The sequence below is a fragment of the Rattus norvegicus genome, chromosome 20 (genome assembly GCF_021556685.1).
Source record: "Rattus norvegicus strain SHRSP/BbbUtx chromosome 20, alternate assembly SHRSP_T2T, whole genome shotgun sequence".
NCBI classification, from domain to species: domain Eukaryota; kingdom Metazoa; phylum Chordata; class Mammalia; order Rodentia; family Muridae; genus Rattus; species Rattus norvegicus.
Window position 1 is genome coordinate 32807981 of NC_141553.1, and position 23872 is coordinate 32831852.

Genomic DNA, 23872 nt, shown 5'->3' on the forward strand with positions numbered 1-23872 from the left:
AAGAATCCAGTCATTGTTCCGTCCTTGAGGGTAGAAGTCTCAGCTGGCTTTCAGTATTCCCCAGAATCCCAAAGAAGCAGACTTTAAAGCCAAGGAAGGCTCAGACTTGCTAGTAGGAGCAAGCAGGCCAAGAGAGAGCCAGCTTCCTTCTTCCGTAGCCTTGATATAGACCACCAGCTGAAGGCACGGCCCACCTCTGAGGTGGATCTTCTCACCTCAGAGATCTAGATTAGAAGTGAGTCTTAACACTTCAAATGATTTAATGTAATTAAGAGAAAATCCCTTTCAGCTGTGCCCAGCCATTTGCGTCTTATTAATTCTAGATGTAGTCAGGTAGACGCAAAGGTGGTCGTCACACCCTCTTTAGGTTTTCTTCGCCTCAAACTTTACAAAGGCCAGTTTGGAAGTTACTCCTAGCTGGGCCTCATAACCAACACCGATAGTCCCAGCACCAAGTAAAAGTCACTTCTTGTGGGGTAAAAATAATGAAGGGTGGAACGGTTCCCGGGCGTAGCCCGGCCGTCTCACTCTCGCTAGTCCTGGCTCTGGTGAGCCATTGGAACTAACGCTAATTTATCTCCGTGGCTCCTCGCTGCCCCCAAAGCACTCTCTGACCCAGGTGGGGTGCTGCCACGACAGTTTCATACAGAGACCTCCTATCTCGCTGCTCTTTTACTGTGGACTCTGTTCACATTTCCAGCATCCACCCCCTGGTCTCAGCTGCAGCTACCTTCCCCCTGCTGCCCTGTTTACATTCCCAACATCCGCCCCCTAATAGTTATGGTATAAACTCCCAAAAACCTATTAAAATCAAGATTCTACAAACTGTAGATTTATATGTTAAATCAGATTTATATGTTAAATGCTCAGTCCACAATACATCCACACAATGAACTCACAACCAATTGATAATGATGTAAACCGCCCACCTAGATGAGATAAATTTGCCTACAGAAATCCATCCCAGCTACCTTGGCAATTCAAGACCACCCAGACCTGGGTCATCTTTCTCCATCTCCATTTTGATTTTTCTTCCTTCTTTCCCGCCTTACAAGAACTTTGTCCCTCCCTTATTTTTATTACTGTTTAATCATGGCCTTGACCTAACTGGTGCCAGCCCACACCTACATATGGACATCAACCTACAACCCCTAAACTGGGCATGGAGTTGCATGTCTGCCGTCCGTCAACCCTGGACACCAAAGACTTAGAGGCAAGAAGACCACAAGTTCAAGTCTAGTTGGGGTTGTGTCTATAAGTAAACATTTTCCCTCTAACAGAATCAGTTCAGTCTCTGAGGTCTTATGGCCCTTGGCGGCTTCCTGAAGCAGTATTATGGTGCAAAAAAAGTGCAAAAAAAAAAAATTTTAAAAAAGAAAAAAAAGACCCAAGTGCAGTATCTGATTTCATTTCATGTCTCATGAACCTGAGATGCATTAGTCACCGACGGAGATGGAGTGGAAGGGAAAGCCCACCCTGTGGCGACTGGCTACCTCGCTCTCCTGTCAGCTAGTGCACTAATGATGTTCCGCTTGGTTTTAGATTATCAGCAGCCTCTCATGATTGGCACAGGAACAGTCACGAGAAAGGGCTCTACCTTCCGGCCCATGGACACAGACACGGAGGAGGCCAGAGTGAACACTGAGGCCAGCAGCCACTATGATTGTCCTCACCGCCCTGGCCGCCATGAGTACGCACTGCCCTTGACTCACTCAGAACCTGAGTATGCCACACCTATCGTGGAGAGGCACCTGCTGCGAGCTCACACCTTCTCCACACAGAGCGGATACCGAGTCCCCGGGCCCAGGCTCACTCACAAACACTCCCTTTCCTCTGGAGGCTTTCCTCCCGCTGCAGGAGCCACCCAGATTGAAAGCTATCAGAGGCCAGCAAGCCCCAAGCCTGTGGGTGGCGGCTATGACAAACCGGCTGCTGCCAGCAGCTTCTTGGACAGCGGAGACCCCGCCTCTCAATCACAGATGACTTCCGGGGGGAACGATGGTTATTCAGCACCCCGAAACGGTCTCGCGCCCCTCAACCAGATGGCGGTGACTGCCCTTTTGTGAACCCAATGTGAAAGAAACCTGCTGTGGTACTGAGCGCGCACCGCTGCGAGTCCCTGGAAGAAATGTCCCAGCGTGCATGTGTGACTCTTCAGGATCCTAGAGGCGACCTCACTTACTGTTTACAGAACTGTGCGGCTGGTTTTGTTCCGATCTCTCCAGCAGAGCCGGTTGGTTTCTGCTGGGCTAGAACAAGGAGACTTTTCTCATTCGTCTAACTGTGATGCTGTGCTATAAAATGTGCAATCTGTACAGTTATATTTAACACGGATTAACCTAACGAAGTTTGTGGTGTTTGTTTTCTACACGGGGCTTCAAGGGGGAACGCGGGATTTGAATAGATGGAGCCCGCCCGTGTTCATGCTTCTCGGTGCGTTTGGTTATCTGACGCTAAGCAGCAGGTCTGTTTAAAACCTTCGTGGGTTGTGGCGGCTCGTTTCCTTTTTGATAAAGTGAAAGCATTTTTACCCTTCTTTCTCCGGGAAGAAATGAAATTACTTGAAAACACATAAAGCACACTGGGGTGGGGGACGGCCAGCAATGGTGGCCCACGTTCGCAAACAAGAATACCACTTCGGCAGCTGCAGCCTGGTTTCTTAGACTTTCCTTGAGAGGAGTAGGGAAGCCTAGTGTCCTGGGGCCTGTGTGGGTCCCGGCTGCACCCTTAGGGACCACATTCTCCAAGGAAAGGGCCTAGCCTACTGCGCATCTTCCCAAGCAAATATGCGTCCACACTGTCCACCCACGCCTTGTAATGAAGGAGCTTATAGCTCAAGGCAGGAATATCAAATATTTCTACACCTCAGATTATGAACACAGCTGAACCCAGAAGCCCTACTTCCTACAACTTTCTCCAGAAGCAACGCATGTGGACGACTCCCTCTCTCTGGAAAGCAAATGGCTCTTTGAAATGTGTTTGTGTCAGTGTCGAAGCAGAGCTCTTTTAGCGGAGAGCTAGTAACTGCCCTGGTGATGTAAAGTGCAGTTTTCCCCCTGAACATGTGTGTATTCATAGAGTAGCCCGGGTCTCAGCTGTACTTCATGTCTTGTGTTGTTTTTTTTTTTTTTCCAGAGTTTACTTCTCGAATGAACTGGGGGGTTAGAGGGGAGGGATTTAACCTCTTTCTGCCAAAGAGGAAAAAGTTATGTGTCTTGTTTATTTAAAAAAAAAAAAAAACAAAAACATGGACCAAAAACAAAACAAAAAAGATTCTTTCCTTACAAATTGTATTATAATCCTATTTGTGTGATTGTCGTTTTCTGTGAATTCTGTGTTAACATAGGGTGCTGAAAGCTCGTGGCAGAGTATCTGCTGGTTGTAGTGGAGGTTAAACCATTTATGTTATGGAGTTTACCTGATTTTGTATGTATACTAATTGTAATAAACTATGAAAAATCAGAGAGCCCCTGAATTCTATTTGGCCCCAGCCTGCTGAGCTAGAGAGGCTCTCATCTTGTCACTGAAGTCCCATGATGCAACTTGCAAATTTTTTCCTTTTTTTTTTAAAGATTTATTTATTGTATATGAGTACACTGTATCTGTCTTCAGACACAACAGAAGAGAGCATCGGATCTCATTACAGATGGTTGTGAGCCACCATGTGGTTGCTGAGATTTGAACTCAGGATCTCAGGAAGAGCAGTCGGTGCTCTTAACCACTGAGCCATCTCTCCAGCCCCCCCCCCCTTTTTAATTTCTTTCTTTATACACTGTAGCTGTCTCCAGACACACCAGAAGAGGGCATCAGATCTCATTACAGATGGTTGTGAGCCACCATGTGGTTGCTGGGATTTGAACTCAGGACCTCTGGAAGAGCAGTCGGTGCTCTTAACCACTGAGCCATACCTCTAGCCCTTTTTTTTTTTTCTTTTAAATTCAGGCTTTCATATTGCCCAGGCTGTCAATTCTCAGTGTAGCCTAGAACGACCTTGGATTTCTTATCCTCCTGCATTTGCCTCTCGAGTGTTGGGGTTACAGATGTGCAACCTCACATCTGGTTTTACTTTTTCTCTCGTAAGAGGGTTTGGTTGCACTGTAGAGCGTCCAATACTTGGTGCCCAGTCACCTTGGAAATGAATGCTTTACCCAGGGATTTGTAGAAAGTGTGATTTTTTTTTTTTTAACTGTTCCAGGGACAACTTAGTGAAATATACCTATAATCTTCCAACCTTTAAGGCAATACCCCCTCTAAATACGCAGCCATGGTTCCCTGCAGGAAAATCAGTAGGGCAGATCCATAAAATAGCCGAGACAATATGGCGGACAAGATGGGGAAGCTTACAGTGAAACCCGGAGCTCTTTTTTTTTTTTTTTTTTTTTTTTCCCGGAGCTGGGGACCGAACCCAGGGCCTTGAGCTTCCTAGGTAAGGGCTCTACCACTGAGCTAAATCCCCAGCCCCAAACCCGGAGCTCTTATGGAGAGTTACACAACTACAGACGCTTCTGGCCCTCGTCCCAGATTCTCCTCATTTCATCAAAATGCTTCTTAGATGTGCTGGAAATTCAGGATGGATCACAGATGGATAAAAGACTTTTATAAAAACTTCCTAGGGGTTGGGGATTTAGCTCAGTGGTAGAGCGCTTGCCTAGCAAGCGCAAGGCCCTGGGTTCGGTCCCCAGCTCTGAAAAAAAAGAAAAAAAAAAAGAAAAAAAAAACCAACCAATAGTGGATAAAAACTTCCTAGAGTTGAGCAATGAAAACCCCTTAAACACAGTGACAACCTACTGTGGAAGGGACTTCCTCTAGATCCTTATAGAAGCCACTCTCTTGAGAAAGGTACTTTACAGAACTATGAAAACGTTCAAAGTGGACAAATTTGCATTACAAAATCTCCTTCCAGTATCTCATTTTAAGTTGGTTTTGTGTTTTTTCTTTTTTTTTTTTTTTTTAATATGCATGGGTGTATCTCTGTATCACATGCATTCAGTGTCGGCAGAGGCCAAAAGGGAGATGGATCGCTGGGACTGGAGTCACAGACCTTTGTACCCTACCTCTTCAACTTTGGTTTTGGATTTGTTTGCTTTTTTTTTTTTTTTTTTTTATTCTTGGGGGCGGGGGTGGAGTTTTTGTTTGCCTTTTGTTTTTTATTTTTTGAGACAGGGTCTGTCCGTGTAGTCCTAGCTGTCCTGGAATTCTATGTAGACCAGCCTGGCCTCAAATCTTGGAGATCTATCTACCTGCCTCTGTTTCCAGAGTACAGAGTTAAAGACATGCACCACTCTGCCCAGCTACTCAACTTTTAAACACTGTGCGATTATATTAGATGCCTCTACAGCACTGGTTCTCAGCCTGTTGGTCCTTGGGGGGTGTCAAGTGACCCTTTGACAGGGGTCACCTGAGACAAATGGAAAACACAGATATTTATGTTATGATTCATAACAGTAGCAAGATTACACTTATGAAGTAGCAATGAGAGTGATCTTATGATTGGGAGGTCACCACAGCACAAGGGACTGTATTAAAGGTCGCAGCATTAGGAAGGTTCACCACTGCTCTACAGAAAAAGGGGCAATTAAACTTTACCTCAAAACCTTGAAATTCACGGGGTCTGGACAACTTCACGGAACAGAGGGGAAGCCTCCTTCACTACCACACAGAACACCATAAAAGCATGCAACGCCTGCCGAGAGGAAGCATCCCTATATTAGGGTTCCCCAAATCTCTCCAAGGTGATCTGGGACTTTTCCTCTGTTGCAAAGGTAACTTGAACCATCTTATTCCTCTTAAAGTTCACGACGAGTTTTGTCCACCTGCCACCTCTAGTTCTTGGTGAAAACAGAGGAGCACTGGACAATGGTGGCATACAATCCTTTAATCCCAGCACAAGGGAGGCAGGGACAGGCAGGTGGAATTCAAGGCCAGCCTGGTCTACAGAGTAAGTTCCAGGACAGCCAGGGATACACAGAGAAACCCTGTTTCAGGAAACCAAAATCAGTCAATTAAAGGAAAAGTAGAAGAGGCCTTAACCAGGCTGTCAGGTAACTTTAGAGCTTTGGAGCCTTGAGGTAATCCACTCCCCACAGCCCTTGCAAGAACTCAAGCTACCCCAAAGGACTACCTAAGGACCTTAGTCTGGCTTCTGCCACTTTGCATGACGTTAGTCACCATTATTCCCTATTTTGTGTGTGTGTGTGTGTGTGTGTGTGTGTGTGTGTGTGTGTGTGTGTGTTGTCCAGAGTCAAGGAGTCAGGGCAAAGGCTATTCCTCTAATCTTGTCTCCATTAGATCAAGTGTCCAAGGATGCTATTCTTCCAATGTGGGGCCAGCAAACCCATTTTGCAAACACTTCCAGAAGACGGAACTCCACCTGTCAACACCCTTAAGAAAAAGAGGAAGCTATCCGTGTGGAGAGACTAAAACAGAAATTGGGTCCTCATTGGGCTAGGAGACTATAAGTCTCAAGTCTAGTCAAAAATCTCTTCACCTGTTTGCCAGGATCTCTCTCTTCTCTTGACAGCGTATGATATATGTATCTCTTATCCCATTTCACATGGAAAAAAAATAACCCTATCTATTATAGGAAGATTATAGTATCCCCCAAGGAAAGCAGGCATCTAACATGGTGTGCTGGTTTAAATTGAACTTGGTTTGGCCCCCACAGACAATGCTTGGTCCATGGGGAGTGGCACTATTAGGAGGTGTGGCCTTGTGGGAGTGGGTGTGGCCTTGTTGGATGATGTGTACATTGTGGGGGTGGTCTTTGAGGCTTCCTCATGCTCAAACTCCACCCAGTGTGGAAAGAGAACCTCCTGGCTGGCTGACTGTGAATCAAGAATGTAGAACTCTCTGCTCCTTCTCCAGCACCATGTTTGCCTGGATGCTGTCATGCTGCCCACTGTGATGATGATGGACTAAACCTCTGAACCTGTAAGCCAGCCCCAATGAAATGTTTGCCTTTAGAAGAGTTGCCTTGGTTATGGTTTCTCTTCACAGTAACAAAATCCAAACTAAGACACATGGGGAAATCTTTTTAAATGTCGAGGAAGAGAATTCTCATACCATTCACTCAACACACTCAAAGTATGAAAAGGTTCCAGCAACCCACTAATACCTCCTCTTTCCTCTGTCCTGCAGACAGTCAGGACTTCCCCATGTTGTTCTCATTCCCTAACTTATTCTTTCTCATTTCTCATTTCTTTCATTTCATCTCATTTCTTTCTCATTCCCTTTCTTATTCTAATTAATATTGTGCCTGACAGTTTTAGAAGTTTCATTTATAATATTTTTATTTTATTGAGACAGACTCTCAGGTACCACAAGATTCCCTCAGACTATATAGTTTAAGATAGCCTTGAACTCGTGATCCCTCTGCTTCGACCTCCCATGTTACGGCAGGTACATGCAACCATGCCCTACCTTCAAGTGTGTTTCCATCAGTTGTCACTGGAATGAGAGCTCTCTCACCTCCTCTGTTACCAGCTCTAATGATCTATACTGACTAAGACTACTCCTGACTTTCACATAGGTCCATCTAGCTTGGCTAGAAGGCTTCTCCTCAAACCACATATCTGAATTACAACTAACCAACCAACCAAACAGTAACAAAAGAACGATTGCTTTGTATGTTAACTTAAATTTTTGACTTTACCCAGGCGCTTGCCGTCACACTTGAAAACACCACACCGTTTCTCTCACAGAATAAAAGTTTCAGTGTGCCGGGGACTTACCCAGGCACCTAGTTTCCTGAGGAAGGCAGCAAACAGGTATGGTGTCGGCGATCGATTGGTGGGGCCATAGGATCCAGTCAAAGTTGCTTTATTTTAAGCAGTTCCTTTCTGTCTTTAACTCTTTGCTATTTGGTGGCCAAAAGCTGCTTACTTTTGGTAATTTTCTTTTTCTTTAACTCTGCTACTCTAGAACCAAAAGCCTATGGCTTCTGGTAATTTGACTCCAATTGATAGCAGTAGTGGAATTAGAAAAGAGGCTTAGTTTCCCTCTGGTTCAAGGGCTCCTTGCTGGCCAGGGGCTTGGAGTTTTTCAACTACTTGTGAGCCTGAGAGAAAAGAAGAAAGAAAGGGAGCATTCAAGCACACACATAGATACACACAGACACACATACTTTGGCTTCGTCCAAACACCTGTCTCAACAATTCCACAAGTGTTCATGCATACTTACGTGCATACACATATACCTACACTCACATGTACATACATATAGACACACATACACATATATACATTTGATGGATGGGGCTAAGCCTCAAAGGCCACACTTTATTCTCTTTGGCCTTCTTAGACAAAAGTTCTTCAATAAAACACCTGAGATAAAAACGTTACACAAAAGAGAGTTACAGAAGGATGTCAATAGTAAGTTCAAAGCAGTGTTTCATTGAATAAGCTCATTATAAGTTCAAAGCAACAGTTTCACATGGCCTTGCTTAATCATAGTGCACACCTGTGGCTTCATCCTTGGACCTGACCTAGAATGAATGTTTTTCCTTGATTACTATTTCATTTCAAGTCTTCTTTCTTATCCTAGTGCAATTAGTCCATGACATACGAAGGTTTATAGAGCTCTATTTGCAGCTTTATTCTATAGGGGGCTTGGGATTACTTGCATCAATTTAAGAGTTCTATAAAATCATTATCAGAAATTGTGAAATCATCGATTTGTCTATACAGCACTATTACATGAGAGTACGTCTTCATGTTGCTCTGTTGAAAATTTACCCAATAGGGTGGGCTGATACCTGGGAATCATTAGGCTGTGCAATTATGTAATAGTGACAGGAAAGGCTTATCAGCAACAAAAAGCAACAAAAAGCAATCCTGGGATGAAGTCTCTGGTGACCTTGCATCTCAGACCTCACCCATCACAGGGTATTCAAAATGGCGGGCCATCTCCAAAAAACTCATTTGCATGCCTTAGTCTTTCCTAGATGACTTCTGTCATCAATGTAAAAAAATTTACAAAAAAAAAAAAAAAAAAAAAGGAGGGGGCTTGAAAGACAGACAACTCAGTAGTTAATGTGACTCTCCCTGTCCTCAGAATCATCAGTCGATATAGTCAACAAGGGCAAAGGGAGATGACAACTGGGGTGAGCGGAGTAGGGGAAGGAGTGTTGGAAGCCCTGTGAGTGATCACACCAGGACCAGTTGCAGGGAGGTAGATGCACCTCCTTTCTTGGGGTGACTCAAGGCTTATATTATTTGGGGGACTAGGGATAGGAACATCCAGGATGGGCAAAGGTCATTGGCTGAAGGATTAGGGTACCGAAATGCCTCGTTTGCATGGGGAAGCACTTCATGATCGCAGGTGCCAGCTGAGCGAAGGGGTTCTTATCAGGAGAAAGGAATTTGATCCTGTAGTCTAACTAAGGCTACCTGGCATTCCTTAGGTAGAGGCATCTGTGTGGGTTTTGAATTCCCCAGAGAAGGTCAGAGAAAGAGAAGCCCTGCCAAGGAAGGTATTCCTCCATTTTGCACCGATCTCAGAGGCTATCCAGTCAGTGGTAGACTTTGGCTTTAATTAGCAGAGTTTTCCCACAGTTAAGAGTACTGGCTGCTCTAGTGGGAAGCCTGGATTCAATTTCCAGTACCCATATGGCAGTTCATAGCTGTCTGTAACTCCAGTTCCAGGGTATCTAATGCCCTCTTCTGACCTCTCAGGACACCAGGCAAGCACATGGTACATAGCTATGCATATGACCTAAGACTCATATGCACAAAATTGAATAAATAAATCTTTCTTAAAAAATGGCCTACAGCATTCCTCGTCCACAGTTAAGTGTTTAAAACCAACAAGGACATTCTTTTCAAAGTCACCAGAGGACCCTGAATCTAATGCACATTAGCATTAGTTTAGTTTGGAGGGTGTGCTGGGTAGTTTTATGTAAGCCCGACATAGGTTAGAGTCTCCTGGGAGATGAGAACCACAACTGTGAAGATGCCTCCACCCGATCAAGTTGTGGTGATTGACGTGGGAAACCCAGCCCATTGTGGATTCTACAAGAAAGCAGGCTGGGCAAGCCATGGGGAGCAAACCAGTAAGAAGCAGCCCTCCATAGCCTCTGCATCAGCTCCTGCCTCCACAAACTCCCTGTTTGAGTTCCTGGCCCTGACTTCTTTCAGGGATGGACTATGATGTGGAAGTGGCCAAATAAACCCTTTTCTTTCCAACGTGTTTGTGGTCATGGCGTTTTAGCACATCGATAGTAAACCTAACCAAGACAGGGAATTTTATTTGTTTCATTTCTTGTCTTAAGGCCAAGTTTCATTATATAGCCCAGGTTGACTTCAAACTCACTGTGTAGCCCAGGCTCTTAGCAGTTCAGCTGACTTAGCTGCCGGATACTGGGGCTTTTAGGCATGCCTGGCTGGTTGTTTATTCTTTTGAGACGGGGTCTTGCTGTACAGCTTTGAATGCCCTGGAACCAATCTGTTGAGTGGGCTGTCCTCAAACTTGAGAAATCCTACCTCTGTGTCCCAACTGCTGGGGAATAAGCATTTATTTACTACTATGCTTTAACTGCAGGCTTTCTACCTGTGCCCAAGTCCCCTGAAACGCTAATTTTGAGACTGAATTATATATGGAGTGAATAAATGCCTAGCCCAACTAGATCATAACTTAGTTATCAGGTTATTCTAAGTGTGCCATACGGCTTGTTACTCTCTTCAGAGTTCATGTGACCGTCTTCCTCAAAGGTCTGGGACGAAACCCTTCATTCTGTTTTCCAGAATTGTTTTGCTCTCTCCCAGGTGTCTCACCTTCTACTTCCTGCTTTAGTTCATTGGCCATAGGCATCTTGATTGACAGGTGAATGCTTTACACAGAGCATAAAGAGGTTCTTTCTGTACTATGACTGTTTAAAACTGGTTTTCTTTAGGGATTTGAGAGAGCCCTGTGTGGCTCAAGCTCACTGAAGCCGAGGACTCCCTTACTTCCATCTGCAATAGTGTCTCCTAGACTTCCCATCTCAGCTCCCGCTAATGCTACAACTGTCTGATACTCACACTATAATGAACCGTCAATAGAGCTCACACATGCACAGACAGCATATTTCTTGATTGGTATTCTTCGTCACCTTTTTCCACAGTCCAGACACCCTGTTTTGTTCATCCCATAACTCCTCTAAGTTTATGGGCTGAAGAGATGGCTCAGTGATTAAGAGCACAGGCTGCTCTTTCAGAGGACCCAGGTTTAATTTCCAGCATCCACATGGTGGGTCCCAACTGTCTGTAACTCCAGTTCTGGGAGAGCCAATGACCTCTTCCAGTCATCTCCAGCACAAGGCATTCATGTGGTCCACAGACATGCATGTGGACAAAACGCCTGAACACATAAAATAAAACTTAAAAACCAAGGTAATAAAAAAGATTTAAGCCCTGTAAGACCGATCCTTACAGAGACAGATGAGTCCAGCCCTCTACCACTTGAGTTTTGTGGCTGCACGATGAATTAAACTCTTACTTTTGCAAACTTATTTCATGGATTAGCTCCTAGGCTATGGAAAAAGATAAAGCTGGTTCCAAACAATCCCCAGGAAGAGGACAGGCAGTACCGCGAATAAGGTGAGTAAGTAAATAAGGGTCTACATTCTCAACTCACACATAGGGAATGAAGAAACCTTAGCTAGTTACAACACATTGGATGCCCAGTTCCTCTGGGTAGAAAGCGGCCCCCTTCTTTCTGCAAAGGTTACTGTCTTTGTTGCTATTGCAACATAGTGAAGAGCACTATGAGCAGGGCAACTGATAGACGAAAGCATTTAATTGGGGCTTCCTTACAGTTTCAGGGGATGACCACATGACAGGGAGGATAGAGGCAGGCAGGCAGGCAGGTAAGGAGTCAGGCAGGCAGGCATGGTGCTGGTGCAGTAGCTGAGAGCTTACATCTTACCAACAAGTTGGAGGGAGAGAAGGAGGGAGGTGGGAGAGAGACTAAGAATGGCCTGGGCTTTTGAAACCTCAACAAGGCCACACCTCCTCCAATGAGACCACACCCCCTCAAACAAGGCCACACCCCCTCCAACAAGACCACACTTCCTCCAATGAGACCACACCCCCTCAAACAAGGCCACACCCCCTCCAACAAGACCACACTTCCTCCAACGAGGCCACACCTCCTCCAATGAGGCCACACCTCCTCCAACGGGGCCACACCTCCTACTTTCTACAGTCTAACTGGGAACCAAACATTTTAATATATAAGCCTATGGCGGCCATTCTCGTTTAAACCACGTGATTACGGAGAGGAATCTTTTTGTTTGCTTTTTTTGTTTTTTTGTTTTTTTTTGAGAAAGGGTCTCATTGCATAGCTCCAGCTGATTCCAGAGCTTGTTCTGAAGACTAAGCTGCTATCAAACTCACAGGGACTTGCTTGCTTCTGTCTCCCAAATTCTGGGATTAATGGCCTATGTCAGCACACACAGCTTCTACAGGCGCTCTTTACACAGTACGTTCTTTACCCGTTACATTTCTACTTCATACATCTCAGCTAATTCTAACAAAAGAATGTTAATGTTTAAAAACAGCACTCTTCAATGTGGCTTCACTGTTCAAAATAGGATGTGAGGGGACCAAAATCTGCAAAGGACACACTAAGACCAAGTTCTCAGCAAAAAAGATTTATTTGCCCCATAGGGACAAAGAACAGGACAAGATAGAGGATAAGAAAGAAAAGAGGAAGGGGGGTTATTTATCTCTGGATAGAGGCAGACATGCCCCATAGTCAAATAGCAGTTTATAAGGAAAAAGGAAAACTCAGAGATAGGATGAGTTGCTTCATTTTGATAGGGCATGTTAATTAGGTGAGAAAAGGGGGGCTTTTGATAGCCACACTTCAATGCTTTGATAGCTGGATAATTGGGGGGAGTGGCCAAATAAAGGAATAGACCTCAGTGGCTAACTCTACCTGTAATCTAATGGTTTAGCAAGGAGGAAGGGGGAGTCAAGGTCAAGGCTTCCCAGAGACATGTTTGCCTTGCTCAGACCTACTAGAGTCTTTCAGGGTGGGCGAGTGGATGCTCTGATAAACTCTCCACAGCTAAGTCTTACCAGGCAGTCGAGCACAGAAAAGCAGAGTTTTCCTGTGTCCTGAGTATTGTCGCAAATGACCAGGCAATGCTATTATAAATCTGATTTCATTGGTGCCACCTTATCATATGGGAGTGTAGCTTACATTCTGTTGTCTATAATTTTGTCCTTAAGACATTTGCTCTGATGAAAAACACTGACCCAACAACCTAGGCTGTCGGAACTTCCCTCTGGGCATATTAGTGTTGTCATTTAAACTTTAATTAACCCTTGTAATCAATGCAGAAAACATCTAGAAATGAAATGGACTCCACAGGCACCAGAGGTCCTGAGTTCAGTTCCCAGCAACCACATGGTGGCTCACAACCATCTGCAATGGGATCTGATGCCCTCTTCTGGTGTGTCTGACGACAGCTACAGTGTACTCATATACATAAAATAAATCAATCTTTTAAAAACTGGTCAGGAGACTGGAGTGTTGGCTCAGTGGTTAGGAATACTTACTGTACTTTTAGAAGACATGAGGGAATGAGTTGCATTCCTAACACCTACATCAGATGGATCGTAACTCCTGTAGCTCCAGGTCCAAGGTATCTGATATCATGTTCTGGATTCTGCCAGCACCCACATATCCATGACACCTAATCACACAGACATACACATAAACTGAAAAAAACTAAAAATAAAAAATCTCCAAATCCAACTCAACTGACATTTTGTGTGTGTGTGTGTGTGTGTGTGTGTGTGTGTGTGTGTGTGTGGTGTTGTGGTAAATATTAAATAATGGCTAATCCTTTTACACTCGTAGAGCCACATGACACTGTGGTGCACCTCTATTTCAGCGGCTCCACTCTGCCCCCAAGTACTCTGACCTAGGCAGTCTACGGTCAGCAAGGTGCTACGCTGGTCTCTAGTGTTAGTTCCGGCACCCATGGGGCCAAATGGAGCTAACCATAATTTATCTCTGGTTAGTATCTGGCGGCTCTCTGCTAGCCGAGGACTCTCTGGTTCCAGTTACCCAGTAAAATCAGGGCTCTAGAGCTCCAGCATGGGCTGGCCTATCATGGCTCCCTGCCATGGACTCGGCTCGCACTCCCAACCACCCAGTGAAATCAGGACTCAATAAACTAAGACCATTCAAGACCATCCAGATCTGGATCGTCCTTCTCTGTCTCCATCTTGATTCTCCTCCTCCTTCCCCTTCTTTCCCGCCTTACAAAAGTTTTGTCCCTGCCTTATATTTTTACTGTCCATTCATAGCCTTGACCTAACTTGTGCCAGCCCTCACTTGCATATAGACATCGACCTACATGTGTATGTTTCTTTGATAATGTCTTGTGTATTTCTGGCTGGTCTTGGACTTGGCTATTTAATTGAGGATGACCTAGAACTTCTGAGCCTCCTGCTTCCAACCCCCTACTGCTCCATTTGTAGGTATGTGACTTGATGCTGAATTTATGTGGTAATGGGTACTGAGCCCAGGTTGTCCTGCATGCTAGTGAGCAGGGTTTATTTGGAGGTTGGGGTAGGGAGCTGGCCACCGTGTCCTAGAGACCAGGCTAGTCTCAAACTCCCTATGAGCATTCCTTGAACTTCTGATCCTCCTGTTTCCAAACCCCCTAATCCTGGGATTACGCACTACACCCCTTTCTTTTGGTTTTGGTTTTATAGAGAGTCTCCCATAGGTCAGCCAGCAGGGAATTCATTGTTTCTGAGAATGTGCTGGAATGCCTGACATTTCTGCCTCCATTTCACCCCCTTGTAGCTACTGATCACCACTAAAAACCATTAGAACTGTTTTAAACCTAGGCTCATCAATCCTTGTGCCATTCAGAGAAAAGAAAAACAATGTGAGTGAATGAAACACTGAAAGCCTGTATGTTCGTCTATAGTTCCCTTTTTTCTCTTCACAGCTTGGCCCAGAATGGCCCAAGTCATAACTGAAACTGTGTGACCACGAACACATGGTATAACTTCTCCAGTCTTCAATTTATTCATCCTTAGAACGAATCTCAAAAAGTCCTCCAATCTAGTGGGTTGAATGCAGCTTTGAGGATCTCTTGCCCCCTACTGGCCATTTCCCAAATTGTACCTACCTTTCTAAGCTTAAAACCAGTTTAGTGTCTGTTTTCCGTTCACCCAGGTTTCCTTGTTACAGACCAATCATCTTCCTCATTAGAAACTACAGGTCTTTCTGTTATCAAATACAAATAACTAAAGCCTTTATTTAAAGTTTATATCAAGCCCTTGTTCAAATCTTGATTTCTTTTTGTGTCATGCTGTGATTGCTCACTAGGATCTATTTTTATAATTTTTTTTTGTGGTTCTAACCAGTTATCATTAACTATACATGAAAAGTGTTTATTATTAATTTATGTGTGTGTGGTGACTTTTGTACGGTGATCAGAGGATAGCATTCAGGAGCTGAATGCCTTCCTCTATGGTGGGTTCCAGGTGTCTGTATGGGGTGTTGTGTAGAGTGTGTCTGTATGGGGTGTGGTGTAGTGTGTGTGTGTTGACATGTCATGAATTTTGTATGGTGGTTAGAGGATAGCTTTCAGAAATTGAAATGTCTTTCTCTTCTGTGCGTTCCAGGATCAAACTCAAGTCATCAAGCTTGATGCAAGTGCTTTTACCCACTGAGTCGTCTTGGGCCTGCCCTTTATATATTTTACGGCTATTTTAAGTAGGTGTACACAAGGTGTGGTGGTTTGCATGAGAATGGCCTTCATAGATAGGCTCACACTTGAGTATTAATTCCCCAGTTGGTGTAACTTTTCGAGGAAGGACTGGGAGGTGTGGCCTTGTTGGAGGTGTGGAACTTTGAGGTTCCAAAAGCCCATCCATTCCCAGTTAGCTCTCTCGTGCTTGTGGATCAGTGTATAAGCTCTTAGCTCCTGGTCTAATGCCATGCCTGCCTGCTGCCATGCCCTCTACAATGATGGGTATGGCTTCTAACTAAATATGGGAGCCCTGAATACACTCTTCTTCTGTCGTCTTGGTCATGATGTCATCACAGCAACAGAAAGCAACCAAGTCACAAGGTTAGAATTATTTCAACTTTGTAGTAAACTGTTTAAAAAAATCTCTATCCCAAATGGTTTTTTTTTGTCTTAATGTTTTGTATTAGCATATCAGCTTTTGGGGGGCAAAATTATACCCAGCGTATCTTCCCCTTTCCTTCCTCTGAGTTTTTACATCCTTATGGTTAAGTATATCCTTATTCAAAGTCAATCGATTCCCCCATCCCTGCAACTAGGAATTTTTTTTTTTTTGATCAAATCCTCTCATCTTTTGAAGTACCCCGTTGGTTCTTCACAGAATATACTAAATGTAGCATTGGGTGGTGGGGGAAACAGAGTCTTACTCTCAATAGACTGGACTGTCCTGGGACTCGCTATGTAGTGCAGAACTTTTCCTCCCTCCTGCCTTTCAAGTGATGGGCTTACAGGAGCATGCGACCAGCTTAATCTTAACACTTCTAGTGGATTAGTATTCTCTTACACTGAGTGTCTTCAGTTAAGCTTTGCTAGGACTTCAGTCTAGTTATATGCCTGCCAGCAGGGTACGTGGGGTTCCTACTGTCTCAGGATATGAGGCGGTAATAGCAATCTCTAAGCGTGAGGTTTTAATAGGAAAGGTGGGTGACTTTTTAATGTATTTTTGTTTTTAAAAATGTACATTGATGTTTTGCCTGCGTGCATGTGTTGTGTGCAGGGATATGGGACCCACTGGATCTGGACTTACAGACAGTTGTGAACTGCCATGTGGGTGCTGGGAATTGGTCCCAGGTTCTCTGGAAGAACAGCCAATGCTCTTAACCGCTGAGCCTCTCTGGTACCTGAGAATTAGTTTTACAAGAGGTTTTAATAGGAAGCATGGACTACTTTTACAAGATCAAGCAATCCAGGAGGACCAGCAGTCACCACCTTCACAGGCATCCATTCAAAATATCTCCAAGTATTTCAAGGCTCCCCACTGGCTTTAAGGATCAAACTCTCACTGTAGTGGGGAGGTTTCCTCAGAACTCGTTGCCCTTCCTGAGGTCTAGCCCTCCTGTGGAAGTACAACAGGCGATGGGATAACAGCCTCCCCACCTGCCCTTCATCAGCAGTTCACCAACTTGACTTAATGGGAACGGCCACCTCTGCTGTTCTGACACTGGCATCACGGTCTCCTAACACTCCAATTGCTGAATGTTCTAGATAATTCTTTGTGGATCTTTCTCCAGTTATACTACCTGAGGAGCCTCCAAGAACACGATTCACTGGGGAAGCCTGCCTGCGCCTATGACTACAGTTTGGGTTAATAAAGATCACTTTAATATGAGCTTAAGCACATACAGACAAAGTGAGCTCTGATGACAGGTACACCATATATACAGTATAGGGGGTGGGCCCTCAAAAATTTGTTTAGAGCACATTTTATAGGGTCAGTTAGTAGGTCCCCACTGTCTAGCATGTACTAAAATTTCAAATGTCCGGAAGGTGAGCAACACAAATCCTGTTTATATAGATGTCAGGTATGTGAAAATCCTAATTAAAAAGTCCTGGTTATAAACTAACCAGCAGCTACACACACATGGTCCTCGGAAAGACACTCTTGTCCTACTATGTTCATAATTTTCTATGATCTCGGAAATATTTTAGCAACCAAGCCATGCTCCTGTGTCAGCACTAGAGGTATGCAGCTAAGAGGCCCATCCTGCTTCACTTTTGGGGTAGAAGATGATAGCTCTTCAATTTATTATCTTTAATCGTTTCTTTTTACAGTCTGGTTATCCCCCTCCTGGTCCACCCTGCTACAGTCCCTCATCCCATTTCTGACTGGTTGGTGGCTCGGTGTCAGAGAGATCTCACAGGTCCAGCTTAATTGAGACTACTGTTCTTCCTATGGGGTCGCCCTCCTCGACTTCTTTCAGCCTTTCTCTACTTCAACCACAGGAGTCCTTGACTGACTTCAGCCCACTGGTTGGGTATAAGTATTGTCATCTGTCTCTGTCAGTTGCTTGTGCAACAGCTTTATTAAGTGGTGAGATAAAAACGAGTGAGGCAGGTGGAGGCAAGGGGACCACAAAGCCGGTGTGCGTCTGGAAGAGGATGGATGGACTGTGCGAATGCCACTTCAAGTATAATGTAGAGTCTTCCTGGCAGTCTCCATGACCCACGGGATCTTTGCCCTCATCAGTGGCCAACCATCAGCCATCTGCAGAGGCACAGCTTTGGCCTGGACACAGACAATCCCAGTTTGAGGCATACGGGTCTCCAGACAGCTAAATGTCCTCCTGCTGGAGATGTCAAGAGATGAGCTCTGCTGCAAGGGCTGTTATGGCTCAAGACAACCTGGAAAACATTTATTGTCAAACGGAAACCAACACAAGGTCATCTGCAATACATTTTTATCTCCCTCCTCCCCCTCCTCCTCCTCCTCTCCCTCCTCTTCTTCCTCTCCCTCCTCCTCCTCCCCTTCCTCCTCCTCCTCCCCCTCCTCCTCTCCCTCCCCGTCCCCCTATTCTTCTTCAAGGTAGACTGTAGCCTCTCTAAAACACAACACTGATCAACAACAAGAATGCGGATCCCTTTTTATAGCTTACAAATCAGGCAACAGCCTGAGGCGATGGGTTTTGGGGAAGACCTTTCCTTAGAGAACTTAAGAATGGGGAGCTTCGATTGCCACAGATGTGGGGTCTAAATCACAGCTACCGAAGGCAGGAGCAGGTATTCCTAGGTACTCAGAATGAGAGAGCTTCGGAGCTTAAGAATGCGTACCAGAAGGGGTTGGGGATTTAGCTCAGTGGTAGAGCACTTGCCTAGCACTGGGTTCGGTCCCCAGCTCCGGAAAAAAAAAAAAAAAAAAAAGAATGCTTACCAGAATGATCTCATGTGATGTGGAAAACTCTAAACTAGACATACGTAGATGTATGTGAAAGAATTTCCTTTCAAATACAAGGATTCGTATTATACTCTTATCAGTGCCGTCACAATCATGTAACTTTAGCTTTCGAGATCTGTAATACAGAACCAAGCCAAAGGGGCCAGGGTTCCTGCCGTCTGCTAAGTTTAAAGCAGACTGCCCATCCCAGAGCTGTTCCAACAGTTTCTAACTCCCATAGATGAAACGGTTAAGACTACACGATGCCTACTCAACCTATAGCCCTCTACCTCAGCGTCTGGACTCAGCCTTGGGTATTTAATGACACATTGGGACAAGTCACAGGAACTACTTACAACCCACAAGAAACCAAAGTATTTAAGTGAATGAAAGAGAAAACATTTATTTTCCTTCAAATCTGATCAATACCACTTTAATGTTGAAGATGTCATTTTTATTTACAGGCTAATTAAGAATATGAAACTTAACTAGATATAATACAATTATCATAAATCACCTTATATGTGAATCAATATATTTTTGTTTTAAACTATGAAAACGGAAGCCCACTGCTGTGGGGCCTATTCCAGCACCATGGACAGGCTATTTGTCATTGCTCAATTCTAACCAACAGACACGCAAGCTCTTCATCTCTCTTAATTTAATTTAACAATAATCCCTAACTCAAATGTGTCGCTTCTATCATGCTCGTTAGAGAACTGCAGAAGACAATTCTGCACAGTAAGTGTGACTGCGTCTGCACACATACCTCTCAAGTTCTACTCAACACGTTTTCATTGTAATGGCTTTGCAACGGCTTTCCGCCCACTTTTTGGCTTTGTTCAGTAAGATTCAGTGTTATATGGGCGTCTTTCCTATGAAATATAAAAACTATTTTTCATTAAATGCTTTGGGAAGGGTTTGACTACCTAGTTCATCCCTAGTGATCACACACTCTCAAGTGAACTCCCAGCTAGGCCTGGGAGAATACCAGATGCTCTCTTTCAGAGCAGCACTCCCGCCACTGAGCTCGCATGTGCTTCCAAAGCAGAGAGAGATGTGAAGACTGACCCGCGGAACCATAAACTACTCTTTCTAAATATACTCCGTACCCATTTCACACAATCCCTCACAGGCAGCGCACAGAAATGTTCAATCTGTTTCTCTAAAATTCTGCTTCCATGTTTACTGTGAAGATCTTGAAGAATTCAAAGGGTTATAGCTTACATTTCCTAGTGATTCAATCATCGTATATAAGGCATATAATGTTTGAAGAAAAAGGAGAAGAAAACGGCCATGGTCATTCCCAGGCAACATTGAAAGGTTGAAAGGATATAGGAGCAACATGGTTTCAGGTCAAAGCAAAAATGGTTTCAGATCTGTTACCATGGATACTTTTTCCTAAATGAACACATTGGCTACCACCTACTTTGAAGGTCTCAGGTCATGCACTGGGGTATGTATTCGGTGTGGGAGGAATACGTGAGGAAAAAACAATCCTTCTTTTAAGAGGCCTAGCCTGTCAGGAGCAAACAGTAATATGTAAGGTGTTTATTCATTTGTACAATTGAAATGCTAACCTTGTTTACAGGCAATGTTACACTACAAGGCATCTCAGCACGAGGAACAAGATACAGACAAAGTGCACTGCCAGCCACCGTTAACATGGTGACACCAGGAAGAACCACCACAGACCATGAATGGGCAACAGTTAAGTAAATTTATAAATAGCAAAATCACAAAATAAAGTATATACATTTTATAGATTCAACTTTGAACAAATATATAATGCATCTGGGAAAAACAAGCATACCAAGGAAGAGATACTGATACTGTGAAAGCCTTATATGAAGGCTTCTCCTACTTACAATTCCCTTAGGTATAAATCCTTTAAAACAGTGACTTTGCAAAAATCACCTCTTTAAATACAGTATTTTGACTTTGCCTGGCAGGGTGCAATGGCCTGTAGGTCAGGAAAGAAGGGAGCAGGCAGTCTGCTTAGTTCTGACACGAGAGAACTAACACATTTACAGAGCTTGCACGCGAGTATTGCTTTAGTCCAACATATACTGATATGAAAATCGATGTGCTCACTGTGCCAAACTGTCTGTACCTCATCTTGCCCACCTTGGCCCCGGCTTGTTAAATGACTGGCAAGTCAGGTACGTAAAGCCAACTGCTGTTTGAACACAATGTATTCCATGACATAGTAAGGTTCCCGACTATCACATGTCAAAGCTTAGGAACAACTCAAAAATGTATAAAACTGTCTTTCGTGGATTCCAGACACTAACAGTGTAATGCTCCAACACCATGCACACAGATCAACATAATTGAAAACAGGCATTTCCGCTCCTCTGCGCTTCCTTTCACAATCTAAAGTGAAATGTCCAGTTGCTTTCCCAGACTATTCTAGTGCAGCACTGATTGATACAAGATTGCCTAAAGAAACTAGTCTATACCGCAGCTGAGTAAACGGAGAGTGAGCTCGGCATAATGATTTAGATAGTAATTTAGGTACAAAGAGTTAATTCAGATATCAGGAATGTACAATATACTTCTTTAAAAAACCTGGAACAAATTTTTCAATTAAGCAAAAATGTCAACCTAGATTTTTGCAATTCACTGAGTCAAGTTCTATCATCTGAAATTCCACAGTTACCCTTAGGGAATCTATGGCATCATTTACTCTGCTGTATTTAAAGGGAACTTAGAAAATTCCAGTTAGCACTGTCCTGTTAAATATGAAAAGGAGCCAAAGGAAACAGCATCCACTCGGCCTGGTAATACCCCTTTGGGAAACACATGCTTTGGTGCTTAGATTTCAGGAAAATCAAAATTGCCTTCCATGCAATAGCTAATTAAGGTGTACCACAGAAAACAGGGGTTTATGCACTTAGAATTGTTCACATGAAGCCCTGAGGTTCCCGCCTTACTCTAGGCAACACACAGCCTCCCTGATCTTGTGCAGTCCTTGCCACCATCTTCTCCAGTGCCCCACATTCCACGAGTCTGACAGCAGCGTGTCTGGGAAGGATTAGTAGGCCTTCTTCTGATGGAGGCTGTGCGGATGAGCTGCTCTCACAGCAGTGTCGTCCAGAGGGCTTTCACCCGAAGCCCCCACGTCCCCATTCTCATGGGCATCCCTCACCGTCTTCTTGTTATATCCTGAGAGACAACACAGAGGAAACAACATATACTTCTGGCTGAAAATATGTCCAAGTTTTAGTTTTACTAAGGAAAAAATGTTCAATGAAATTATTAGCAGCGATATAAGGCAAATTAACACTGCCCTGATCAAATTAATAGTGCTTAAGGGAATTCTTTAATCTTACAGCAGATAGCAAACATCATATACGTTTTAAAGTGTGAACTATTAAAGCTACCTGGAAGTTGTGAAATAAGTCTATCCAGTTTTCTAAAAGCCTTAGGGTTGACATATTAAATTATAAAATCCATTGTACTTATACAATTATCTACTGAAATACACATATTTTAACTTTTATATTTTGCTTCCATATTATTTAACTTCAGGTCATTGAACTGTAAGCTAGTTGACTGCTAAACAATCTGCTGGCAAGATGTCTAGCTGACCATTAAAATAAACTTTGGTTCATTTACCTAGCATCTCTAACGGGGTTGTAAGTAACTGTGCTTGATGGTGAAACCCACTAAGTGAGCTGAGAAAGATCTGTATTAAACAACAACCGATGATGTAGGTTGGCCATGCAGTGCCATGCTGTACGGCATGCATTTTGGCTGAGGCACATTTCATGTTTTAAGTGTTTGCAGTTTACATATGTGAGAAAAGTTTTCTAACCTCGGTTATAAAAAAAAGCAAGGAACTTTTTGTCTGTTTTTCTTTTTTTGAGACAGGTTTGTCTGTGTAACCCTGGCTGTCCTGGAACTCATTCTGTAGACCAGGCTGGCCTTGAACTCAGAGATCTCCCTGCCTCTGCCTCCTGACCACTAGGATTAAAGGTGCCACCACCTCACCCTACCCTGCTGCCCCACCCTCATCTTGGAACAGGTTTTTAATAAAATGACAATGGGGCCATGGGAGAGCAGCTCAACACTATAGGGTAAATGTAACAGAGTCCACCCTAGACAGAGTCTCACTGTGTAGTTCTGGCTGTCTTGGAACTCACTTTGTAGACTGGGCTAGCCTCAGACTCAGTCTCATCTACCTCTGACTTCTGAGTGCTGCTTGCTATTTATTTCTGAAAACATTTGTTAAACAGATTTCGTTTCATTTATGTGTGTATTATGTAAACATGTTAAATGCTTGTTGAGGCCAGAAGAAGGTACCAGATTCCCTGGAGCTGAAGGTACTGTAGTTGTGAGCTGCCGTGTGGCTGCTGGGAACTGAACTTCTTTGGCTCCAGTAGCTGGCTATACCTACACACAGGTTTTTATTCCTTTGTGACAAAAGCACGAAGAACCAGCTTCACAGAAGTGTGGCTGGGGAGAGTATTTCACTGTCTCACGCTGCACTGCTGACGTGAGCAGCAACTCAAAAGCTGACACACTTCCCTGCATCACTTAAGAATCGCGTCAACTAGTGTCCATCCAGCTCATTACAGACCTGTACTTGGGAGCCAGTCAAGTTTATAGGGACGTAAGCGATGTTCTACAAAACATAACTTTCACTTAAGAGCTCATATTTCTGGCAATAAATACTCTCAACTGTCTTCTCTGAAGTAACACACTGTAAAATTTGAAGATAATGCTCACCTAACTGTCTGAATAACCATCATCTGTCAGTCATTCTTCTGAAAAGTCAGTAACCTAACACCGAAAACGTAAGGATAAGAGAGGGCAGGGCCGGGTTGAGGATTTAGCTCAGCGGTAGAGCGCTTGCCTAGCGAGCGCAAGGCCCTGGGTTCGGTCCCCAGCTCCGAAAAAAAGAAAAAGGAAAAAAAAAAAAAAAAAAAAAAAAAAAAGAGAGGGCAGGGCCTGTGAT

General features: G+C 44.0%; 2 protein-coding genes and 1 long non-coding RNA gene across 6 annotated transcripts in view; 1 reads left to right on the forward strand and 2 right to left on the reverse strand.

The window, feature by feature from the left end:
- Dcbld1 (discoidin, CUB and LCCL domain containing 1) overlaps positions 1 to 21727 on the forward strand; it is a 112595-nt gene extending 90868 nt beyond the window's left edge. For 2 of the 3 annotated variants that reach the window (NM_001432027.1, NM_001432026.1), the window contains 1 exon segment: positions 1543 to 3462. In NM_001432027.1, the coding sequence (NP_001418956.1) occupies positions 1543 to 2066 (524 nt within the window). In that variant the 3' untranslated portion in view covers positions 2067 to 3462. 3 annotated transcript variants of the gene reach the window in all.
- Positions 10394 to 13707, reverse strand: LOC147998641 (uncharacterized). Its single transcript, XR_015645863.1, has 2 exons — positions 12046 to 13707; positions 10394 to 11985 (listed from the first exon to the last, which is right to left on the reverse strand). It is a non-coding gene; the product is annotated as an uncharacterized LOC147998641 (long non-coding RNA).
- The window catches only part of Gopc (golgi associated PDZ and coiled-coil motif containing), a 55681-nt gene continuing 51095 nt past the window's right edge, over positions 19287 to 23872 (reverse strand). For both annotated transcript variants that reach the window (NM_001393720.1, NM_001107631.3), the window contains 1 exon segment: positions 19287 to 22077. In NM_001393720.1, the coding sequence (NP_001380649.1) occupies positions 21947 to 22077 (131 nt within the window). In that variant the 3' untranslated portion in view covers positions 19287 to 21946.